The following is an 11,386-nucleotide window of genomic DNA, read 5'->3' as shown; positions in this document are numbered from 1 at the left end:
TTAAAACGATCACTTTACTATTTAATTTGAAACACATACATATATAATTCATCTATTTGTTAAACGTAATTTTAATTGTGATAATTCGACGATCTGGAAAAAAAAAAAAAAAAAAAAAAAAAAGAAGAAAAAGACTACATCGTGGTGGTACTGACAAATGTCTAGCAGGCAACATGGGCTATCGAGTTTGGAATTTACAAGAAAGTAGGCCCTAAAACCGACATTTATGGCAATTAGTCCGCCTCCTCTCACGTATCACAATCACTCTCATTAAAGTTACGTTTGGATTCAAATTCATTTCGATTCATTTTAATTTAATTTAATTTATTATATTATTATAATTTTTTTAAATTTTTATATAAAATATAATAAATAATTTAATTTTTTTAATTTTAAAATAATAATAATTTTTAATAATATTTTATTTTATTATTTATAAACTATCTTAATTACTTAAAAAATTATAAATTTTTAAAAAAATAAAGAACGGAAGAAAATGAGGGGTTGCAGACTTGCAGATCAGTAGGTATAGGATAGGACAGCTTTGTCTATGATTTTGTATTTGTCTCTCTAATTTCTTGGGGGAAAAAAAAAAAACGCAGACCCACACACACACTCTCTCTCTTACTTTCTCTTCCTTTTCTTCAAGTCTCTTAACGCATATTCACAGATGGGAGGTGAATCCGTGGTGTTTAATGGTACAAATCTGCTTTTGGTGGAGTGACGAGAGAAAGAACCTGATGCCCTCTTGATGTGTGAGTGAGTGGTGCTCTCTTTCTCTCGTCTTTTGTCGTTTATTAGCATAGCTAGTCTCCGATCCAGGACTTCATTTCTCGCCCATTTTCTGTCCAAACCGTATCCCCCAAAACAGCTTCAGAAGCTTAGGTCTGTTTGCATGCGATCTGCTCTGAATTTTGTTTTATTTTCGAGTTTTCTTCTCCTTCTCTTGCTGCTTACCCAGTTTTCATGCTATTAATTACTTCTGGATTTGTTTTCCGGGTTTTGCTTCTTGGGGGCTTCTTTCTTCAGCTTGAATATATACCATTGCTCCATGTGATTTCCTGATCTCTCTGTGTCATGTTTCCCGACTGGCTTCTTTACTTTGACGGACTCACTCTCTAGTCGCTTTTGATTTCCTTGAAGAAAAAAGAGTATGAATCTGGTCCTTTCGGTTTTGGTCAATCGTACCCTGGATTTTGTTACGTACATAGGGTCAGTGGACTGTTCAGCTAACACACTTGACGACCTAAGATTTGGGTTTCTTGCATTCTTTCGACCATAAGACTCCCTTCTACTTGATGAATCTCTTTCTTTGCTGCTCCGGATTTTGTTTGTGTTCTATTTTTTTCTTACTTCTTGTCTCCGTGGTTCACTGTATATATTGCTCTTCTTCTGATGGTTTCTTCTTTGATTAAACTCTAGATTTCTCATGTCATACAATATGATTTTCACTTTAAAATATTTTACATGATTGTTCGAGTACGCCTGTGGATTGTGGAGTTCTAGGGCCTCAATTTTGTAGTGTTTCTTTCTGAATCATCCCCGCATAAAATAACACTCGCTGACTTGGGAATTATATTCTCGTCTTCGCTTTGTGGCTTCTAATTCCGTTCTTTGCTTGATCATTTGGTTTTCCCTAGATTTTGACGATTCAAAGTAGATGCTTCTAATTCACTCACCCCATCACATAAAATAACGTTCTAGGGGGGTCTAGAACAGCCCAGTTTGCCTTGTTCTTCTGGGTCTTTCCTCAAATTCGTTATCTCATGCTATCTCAATTACTTCTCTCGCAGGCAAATGGATGAAGATTCTAGTGGCGTTGTTTGATTTCGATCCACACTTAGTTACAGTTTCGTATTGATGCTGCTTTGTGTTGGTGGCTTTGTGGTGGGGTTTGGAGGGAGAGTAAGAAAGTGAAAAAAAAAAAAGGAAAAGAAAGAGTGAAAGGCCTATTGTTGTTATATATGCTGAAGACTAAGTTAAAGATAAGGCCCAGTGGTAGCGGTAGTAATAGAGCTTGTGACTGTTGGAAAAACAGCACAAGAAGAGAGAACCTTTTTATCAGATGTTATCCATTGAAAACTCTCCATCAGATCCCTCGTGCACTTGCGATGTTTCCCAGTTGAAATCTGGTAGTGATGAGAGGGCCTCTCATAAGCTTCCCTTGCCAGAGGTAGATCTGTCCAAGCGAGCCCTATTTGGTGAAACCCCACTTCCCAAATTCTCCATAAGGTTCTCTCTCTCTCTCTCTCTCCAACTGCTTTTTCTCTGGTGGTGGTGATCCGAAAAGTTTTCGCATCTTAAGACTAAGAGCTTGTCGATTCAGATCCGGAGTTACAAGCTGCTTGTGGATCAGTCCTACATGGGGCCTAACTCATAATATCCTTATTGTCTCTATTTTGATCTCTTGGGGATTTTGCTTTGCTTTAGCTAATGAACTTGTTCATGGCTTTTAATTCTATCGGGCTTTTACGCTTCGTAATGGATCATCCCTAAACTCTATCCTAATCGTCTGTCTACTTAAAATCTGTAGTTATTTAATATTTAGTTGCTTTTCTTGCTTGATTTTGCTGGTGATTTCATGTCTCTTTGCCTATTATAATCTTCCCAGAGCTGGCTGCATGCCTGGGAGAATTGTTGCTACCCCATTTGCAGTCTGTACTTGTTCTAAGCATATCACGCTGCACGTACACTTCAAAGTTTTCCTGTTCACTAGATCATAAAATCTACCTTGTCACTTTGGTTGGCCGTTGCTCCACTTTCCGTATGGTCCATGATTCGCTTTGAGTCAACTTTCAATATAATTTATTTTTCGATTGGCGTGGGGTGTCCAGGAACATTGTCATGACTAATCCGGGGATGCACCGTCATGATTAATCCCGGAGTGCACAGGCTCTCGACAATAAATTTTCCGTAAATGTACTTCCGGTTATACAAGGAAAAATCTCCCAATCTAATGGCCCTTATAAATTATTTGCATCCGGGATTTGAATCTTAAACTTGGGGAGCATACCCCCAGCTCAAAACCTTTATCAGTTGAGCTAACCTCTAGGGTTGTCAACATACAATATAATTAAAGATGTAAAAGTTTTCATCGTCAGTTCATTTGTGCTCAGGTTTTTTCCAAAGACTAGCTAGTCTGAGTTATATATGTATGGCATATAGTCCTTTCTTTTCTTTGGTTTGAGATTACGAGATCTAGCACTAAATTTATTAACTAGATATATTTTTATAGGTTACAAGGCACTACATAATTAACAGAATATTACGATTTGTACTGCAGAGATTATGTTTTTATTACCCGAAGCAAGGATATCAAGACGAATTGGCCCTTTTCTTTGAAAAACTTGCAACTTTGCTTGAAACATGGTGTGAAGGATGTGTTGCCGCCATTTCAGCATCTTGATAAAGTGAGGAACGAATGCTTTCAGGAATGTACGGTTGGAAGTAGCACACTTGAGAATAAAAACTTGAAGAATATTGTTGGCGAGCTGTCTGGACCGCCTAATGATCATACAGTATTAGACTTGTCTGTAAATGCTCAATTGAATCAGAAGCCACCAGAAGCTTGTATAGAGACAACTACTTCACGTAGGTCTGAAGGAGAAAATGATCTCCCATCCACAACAAGTTTTTCTCGATCTGATATAGAGTCACTTCCCGCTAATGGGCTGTCTAGGCGCTCATCTTTAGACCCTGATACATTGCATGAAGACTCAGTCGAAGTTGAAGCTGAAGGTCTTGCTTCGGCCCACCAGAGTGAAAGCACAACCCGGCCCTCTAATAAGAAGTGCAGATTGGTAGTAAAATCTGGTGCCAACTCTGATCGTAACTTGACTGAAGATATTGCTTCGAATTGTACTACCGTATCAGAATTAGCAATGGCTTCAAAGATATGCCCTGTTTGCAAAATTTTCTCATCGTCCTCGAACACCACCTTGAATGCTCACATCGATCAGTGCCTGTCTATGGAGTCAGTTCCCAAGTGGATGGCTGTAAAACTAACCAAGCACAGATTTAAGCCAAGGAAGACTAGATTAATGGTGGATATATATGAGACGGCCGCAAGGTGCACATTAGAAGAGCTTGATAGAAGAAATGGCACGAACTGGGCCACAGTTTCAAGCTTGACCATGCGGGATAATGACAAGTCTGAGATGCCTGCGGAAGGGAAAAAGCAAAGGATGTTGCTGGTTCATACTCCAGATAGTGGCAATGTCGGTGCAGTTTATATTGATTCCAGTGGCACTAAACTCAGGATTTTATCCAAGTTTGATGATGCACCATCAGTGTCTCAAGTGAGTGAGGAGCTTGGAACAAGAAAACACTCAAAGGAAGGTAAAGGAAGTAAACTTCTTTCAACCAAAAAGAAAAAGCGCCATGCGCCCAAACATCATAAGTATCTCAAACTTGCTCTTCAAAGCAAAAAAAAATTCTCTCGCAAGGTCCATTCTTCTCAGGTACACTGCTGCTTCCTTTGTATATGGGTTATTCTTTTTCCCCTTTCAACGAATACACTTTTGCATATCTTCATTGACTGCTTTTGTTCATTATGGATGCTAATTTTAAATCTCTATGCCCAGTATGTGATCTACAAGTTTGCTCATACATCTCACCGGTTGATTTACAAATATATAATTCCATGAAAAGCTTGCGCATGCTATATATCATGGTGAAGACTGTTGATTAAATTGTTCACAAAATTCTTGGATCAATAATCTTGGTGCTTATTTCTTCTGTGGGTAATTTCATTGAGCCTGTGTACAAACCGAATGCCAGAGCAATAAAATTACTTGAGACTTTTTCATCTCTTAAGCCGCTCTTTTTTGTGTGCAATTCTTGGAATTCACTTTTATTCTGAGTTGTAAAGATCTTTTGGTTACATTGTTGATTGATTGTTAAACAGATTTATGGTGGTCAAGGAGTGGAAGAAAGGTGCAAGAAGAAGGAACATCAGGCAAAGAATCAAGTTAAACCCAGCGATTCCGGAAATTTGAGACATTGGGTATGCTCCAAAAGAACTGGAGTTGCAAAAAAAGTCAGTAGAAAAGATGTCCATCAACATCTGAGTGAGAGTGATCAATTTTGTTTTGGTGATTCTCTGGTGGAGAGAAGTCGGGTTTCAAAACTTGCAAATTTGTCTCAGAACCCAATTTTTTCTCCTGAGCAAAGTGAGAGAATGAAGAGTCCCTTTTCTGAAGGCCAAGCTAGTGACAAGAGGCAGCGATCTCCAGGGAGAAAGCGAGTTGGAAGTCCCTTGTTTGGAGCCAGGAGCAGCAGCAGTGTTGAGAGGTCTCTTCCACTAATGAAGAGAAATGTCAATCAATTGAGCAAAGACAGAAATTCTGTTTGTGATGATTGCACATTGAATTCTCCAAAGTCCACTGTAGATTTTGTACCTTTGTTGAGAAGCAAGCTGGATGATATTGCTGCAGGGCCAAATCATAACTCTGATATTCCTTTTCTTCCTTGCACAAGTCTAACTAGAAGTTATCATCCCTTAAAACCGAAAGCCATGAAATTCTCCCCATCGAGGAAAAATGTGTCGGCTGTCAAAGGCAGATTATCTGTGACTAAATCCAGACCAGATATGATCCAGAAGTGCTCAGCCCTTAAAACTTGCCAAGTAGATTTTACTGCAGGAATAGGCAAAGAAGTAGCGGCCTGGTATTCTGAAGCTGATGAGCAATATGATTTGACGCACAGTCGTATTGACAATAGTTCTGGAAGAGAAGAGATATCAAGTGAAGTATCTTTTGGCAGTAATACTGTACTAAGAATCAAGCAAGATAGAGGAGCAATCAGTATAACTCAAAAGTTGAAGAGTTCACAGTTGGCTACTCAATGTTGTGGGCATGATAAATGTGAAAATGAGGATTCTCCTGTTAGAGTTGGTGATCATTTTCTGGACAAAGTTGACTTAAAATCAGCTACAAAAGAGGTTTGGATCCCTGGGGAGGATATTGTCTCTGAACTAGCTGCCAAAGAAGCTGTTCAGAAGTTTGATACAACTTTGTTTCAATCTCTAGATCCTGAACCACAACACAAGCTGGGAAGTTTTGCCAAGACCCCATCCAACTCTGTACAATTTATTGATGGTAATCAAGGGCCTCTCTGTGGAGCTGAAGCACTGAGAAGTGCAACTAAGCCAACTCTTGTTGATGAACAAGATATATATTGTACTGATAAAGTGGGCAATGACTTTATTGGGCAAAATGTTCTTATTGGGGAAGAAATGGATTCTGAAATTGGGCAGGAAAACTTTTTTGAAGAGGTAGATCCAATATCCATTCCAGGGCCACCGGGATCCTTTTTGCCAAGTCCTCGGGGTATGGGATCAGAAGATCTTCAAGGGAACTCATCATTAACCACAAGCCGGGTTCAATCTTCTCAAGATCTGCATGCCATTGATGGGGATTCGTCAGATTCTCCTATTTCTGCAACATCAACTATCTCTAATTCTACAGTTGCTGGATATGATTGGAAGTATTCCAAACCATTTTCATCTGTAGGTCCTCAATCAATTCAAGACAAGATGAGGTCAGTCTTCTCTGTTGCTAGCATTGAGCCTTCAGCAGAAAGTGTTGTTGTAGTTCCACAGACAAAGGGTAGAGAAGTAGAAAAGCTTATTTTTTATGGGGAGAATAGAAATGTTAATAAGATCTCGATTGAAAAGTTTCCTCTTAGTTTCAAAGGTGATGAGCCTTGCTGTTGCCAAAGGAAGGAGAGAGCTTCTCACAGTGTAGCATTGACTTATCAAGAATCACAACTATTAAAGCGAAGGGCTGCTACTTCAGTGACAATGCCTACCATAGGAAAGCAAATGAGTTGTAATCTTAACACAAGACCTGGGAATTTTGATGCGAGGCCTGAACTAATTCCTCTGAGCAGTTGCCCAAGTTCAAAATCTGAAAAGGTTGTTTCCCCCATCATTAAGTCCCCTGCAGGTCCCATTTCTTTGAAGGGTTCCCCAGATGTTGGAGTGAAGTTTCCAGGTCATGGTAGTTGTGATTCTGGTAGTCCATCTGCTTCTAATCCTGTACTAAGGCTGATGGGGAAGAATTTGATGGTGGTCAACAAAGATGAAGATGCATCAGTGCCAGTAGGGCCTGTCCAATCACATCTTGGCCAACTCAACCCTCTAACTCCAAGGTTTCCAACACTTTCTGAAGTCTCTCCTGTAAATATTCAAAATGAGGTCTACCACTGCCATCATCATATGGTCCCTCATATAGGCCAGGATTCACATAATTTATCAGGACATTGCTTTGAGGGAAAGTTATCAAACAGTTTTAGAAGCCATACTACAAAGACACCGCAAATGGTTGCACGAGGGCTGGCAGGCTTTTTTCCAGACCAGCCCCAGGATGGTGGATTTATTTCTTTCATGGAGTCTCATGAGCATGAAAGTCACTTCAATGTTCCAGCTCAACAAAGCAAGTCTAAGAACAGACCAAATGGATCACCCACATGTAATATGGAGAAATCCTTAACAATTCCTGACTGCCAGCAGATGAGTGCTCGTTCTGCTGCCAATGCTGATAGAGAAATTATTATCATTGATGACATCTTCTCTAGTGAAGCCAATTTAACCACTGATGTCACAAAGTACTCTGGAGTATTGAGGGAAAGAAAGGCGGTTTCATCTGGAATTCCAATCCCAGTGGTTTCAAGAAATTTGAACACTTTTGCTTATTATCAGTCACAGGACCCTACTTCACTTGGGGAATTACCAGCGGTGCACAATGCCAGCTTTCATGTAACCCCCTCGCTAGGAGCTCATGCAAGTTCTGCTAGATGGAGTTGTACTTCAGAAGGTTCAGGTGTGCTGCAGTGGAGCCCTTTTTTTCCTGCGTCACCCTCAACAGGTCATCTGAGGTCTGCACTGTATAATTCTCCAAGCTTGACATAGGCGCTGCGAGTTTTGTTTGGGATGGCACATTTGCACCCGGTCACAAAACAAGGTTTTGCTTCAAAACTGAAATGAAATCTTGAGCTGCTCATAGATTAATGATAGGCAGAAACTTCCAGAGATAACCGAGATAATGGCGGTTGATCAAAGACAGAACCTGCGCACAAGTTCAGCTGTTGAAATCTTAGCTTGAGCTGGTATATACTGAGTGTGGGTCCAAAGTTACGAAGCTTTTGAGGCTATCCATGGGCATTTTTAAAGCTACCCAGCAATGTATAAGCACCCTATGAATAAAAGTTGACCAGGAACCTTTGCTTTTAGTCAATGGACTTGAGCCTTCTTTTATGGAAATGTCTATTTTTTTGGGAGGGGTGGGTGGTTTAAATTTTGTGAAGTTGGAGCTGCCTTTTGCACGTACTGTTTTTACCTTCTAATTTTATAACACTACCTCTATAAACTATTGGCCTTCAAAATCAGTTCTGTCAACGTTTTGATCATCTACATCTGGTTACTTTTAGCTGTTAGATGCGATAACCAACCAACCGTATCGATCGTGCTTGATCTTTCACTTTGTATGTAGATTTTGAAAGCTAACCCATTAGATAAACGTACAATATACATGTGCCTGTCCAAGTAACGTATTTAATTTGTCATGCCAACTTCACAAAATCTGGTTTGGTACTCCATCTTTGCAAACCTAAATATCAAGTTGATCGTGAGAATACTGATCTGATCATGATTAGTCTTGTGATGCCAGATTCACAGCGAATTTGATCTCTCGGCTTGCGTTGGTGGGTATATCTGTGCTTCATGTTGTTTTGTCGAGATCACCTTGCCGGTTCCTGGCTTAGAATAAATGGATGACGAGCGTGCATGCCTCTAGTACTGATAAGTGATGGTAGGTAGAGCTAGAACTTTCCAAGCTGGCCCGGGGACCGTACTTGTCATGGTTGCTGGACACATGAGATGCGTGTGATGTTCAGTACGTAGATACGTACGAAAGATCGATCATGTTATGGTTGCAACGTACCGTGTTGCATCATGCACTCGATCAAAATTTGTTGGCAATCTTCCTTATCCCCGCGAGGAAAAACGGGATACAACTCATTCAGGAGAGCAATCACCGCATGCACATGCAGATATTTGTGGCCAATCGTCGTCGTCTTCTTAATTATTATTATTATTATTACTTTTCAAAATTATTATTATTATCCTAATCGGTTGTATATACCGCGTGCTTTGTTATAATCGGTTGTATATACGGCGTGCTTTGTTATACACGTGCTGGGAGATGAGAGACTCCGTACCGTTATATTGTGAATGGACAATATCTCTTATAACCTTTTAATGTGGGGTCGGCCGGGACAACCCGGAAGGACCCATCAGGAAGCCAAACTTTATCTCTTGAGTTTTAGTTTTTGTAGAGCTCCAATGACTTGGATCTTAGAATACAAATAAAAAGGTTATGGATGCCTAACCGACCGTGGGACAGAGGGGAAGGAGTGGGAGAGCTACGGGGGACGGCGAAGACCCAAGGAAGGTACAGAACAACAAAAAGCTTGGCGGTCGGATCACTACCGTCACTCCTTGTCTCGTTGCATGCGCTCCACTAACCGGTGTTAGGCAAGGCAGTGGATGTAACGTGTGGACTTTGCATGGTTCCGGACGCAGGACAGTTTTTTATATTTTGGAAAATGATAAATATACAAAACTTTTTATACAGCTATGTTTGAAATGAGAGGCATCTTTTCAATTAGTCTTCAATTTGGCACATTTGAAAAAAAAAAAAAAAAAAAAAAAAAAAAAGAAAAAATTTCTCCTACATTTGAAGGGATGTAATCGAGCCGAGTCGAGTTTGGTATTTGGCTTGTCGAGTTCGACTCGACTCAAAATACCTGAGCTTGAAATTTTTATTTATTCTTTATTCGAGCTCAATTTGGTAAACTAAACTCTCAATTCAAGCTCGAGTCGTCTTGAATTTTTTATTTTTTTAATTTTCGAAATAAGATTTAATAATTAATAAATTAGATAAATAAAAAGAAAAATAAAAAATTTAATATTAATTGTACAACTAACAAATAGAACCTCTGTTGAATTATAAGATTTTAAAACTTTATATATAATTAATATCTAACTAGTTGATATTTATCTATAATAACAATATATCATATGCTTATAAATATTATTAATACATACACATAATATGATAGCATATATCTATTTCATATATAATTCCCACATACTAGTATAAGAAATTATTAAATATTAATTATCGACTAATTATTGTAAAAATTATAAAATATAGCTATGAAATCAATTAAATATGTAGATATAATTAATTAGGTTATATATTATATATTTAATTATAAAAGTGTTATGCTTATATTATTAGCTAATACATATATATATATACATAAGTGTATGTATATATTTATCAATATATGAGTGAGATTTAATTAAGTCGAGCTAACGAGTCGACTCGAGCATAAACGAGTGGACCTTAACGAGTTTTAGTCAAATTGAATCGAGTTTTGTCGGATATGTGTCATTTACTAATCAAGCAAGTATTTACTTTCACGGACGAGCTTTTTTTTTACAAATCCAGTTCAATTTAAGTTTAATTAGATGAGTACCGAGCGAGCTATCGAACAGACTAATTCATTTCTAATTTTAAGATTTTAAGTTTTTAACCTTAAGTTTTTAACTTTTTATACTTTAATTTCATTGGTCAAAACTCCTCTCAGATTGGTTAACGAGATTGCCACGTAGCATTAATGAATGTTACATTAATGTCATGTCTCAACTAACTAGAATCTAAAAATGCTGCATCAACCAAAACTTATTTCAAACAAGTTGAAAGTTTTTTAAAAATTAAGAAAAAATTAAAAAAAAAGTGAAAAATGGAACAGCACATGGACTTGTAATTAAATATATAACTTTCATTTCATAATCTTAATTTTAGAATAAAATTCTTAATTTAATTGGATATTTAGTAGGATAATTAATTGTGTGGCTTAATTCATATAAGAGGAAATTTCCTTGCTTTGAAAATGATTATATAGCGTATATGTTGAAAAAAAATGATCAATTTAATTGGATACATTATTTTTATTTTACGAGTTAAGTTAACGATGTATAGTCGGCACTCATGCATCGCATTAAGTGTATATTTGAAATAATAGTAGAAAATATAACTTATAGTTTTAAGGTTTATAACTTAGGTCTCATTTCTTTTTATAGATGAGATGAAATTTTTTTATATATGTGTAAATAGTGTTGAGATATGTGAGTTGAGATGAAAAGTGATGAGATTATTTTTAAAAATGTGCGTTTGTTTATAGAGATGAGATCAAATATTTTTGACTTTTTTTTTTTTGTAGTATTTGATAAATTTGAGTGGAACCCACCAATTATTATGTATTTTTGGGTAATATTTTATGAAAAAGATGGTCTTTAATGGAAGAAAAAAATTCC

The 11,386-nt window shown here is 37.7% G+C and overlaps 1 protein-coding gene across 4 annotated transcripts; it reads left to right on the top strand.

Moving 5' to 3' along the window:
* Positions 1-574: 574 nt before the first annotated feature.
* Positions 575-8,232, top strand: LOC121233940. Of its 4 annotated transcripts, none has more exons than XM_041129715.1 (4): positions 576-755; positions 1,794-2,232; positions 3,284-4,460; positions 4,907-8,232. In XM_041129715.1, the coding sequence occupies exons 2-4, from the start codon at positions 2,066-2,068 to the stop codon at positions 7,910-7,912; spliced, it is 4,350 nt and encodes a 1,449-aa protein (XP_040985649.1). In that variant the 5' UTR covers positions 576-755; positions 1,794-2,065; the 3' UTR covers positions 7,913-8,232. The 4 variants fall into 4 exon arrangements, with proteins under 4 accessions (XP_040985650.1, XP_040985649.1, XP_040985647.1 ...); XM_041129713.1 differs by having other exon boundaries at positions 576-759; XM_041129714.1 differs by having other exon boundaries at positions 746-885.
* Positions 8,233-11,386: the final 3,154 nt, after the last annotated feature.

This window comes from Juglans microcarpa x Juglans regia, chromosome 6D (assembly GCF_004785595.1).
Source record: "Juglans microcarpa x Juglans regia isolate MS1-56 chromosome 6D, Jm3101_v1.0, whole genome shotgun sequence".
NCBI lineage: Eukaryota > Viridiplantae > Streptophyta > Magnoliopsida > Fagales > Juglandaceae > Juglans > Juglans microcarpa x Juglans regia.
The sequence above is the reverse complement of the archived record's forward strand: the minus strand, read 5'-3'. Positions and strand labels throughout refer to the sequence as shown.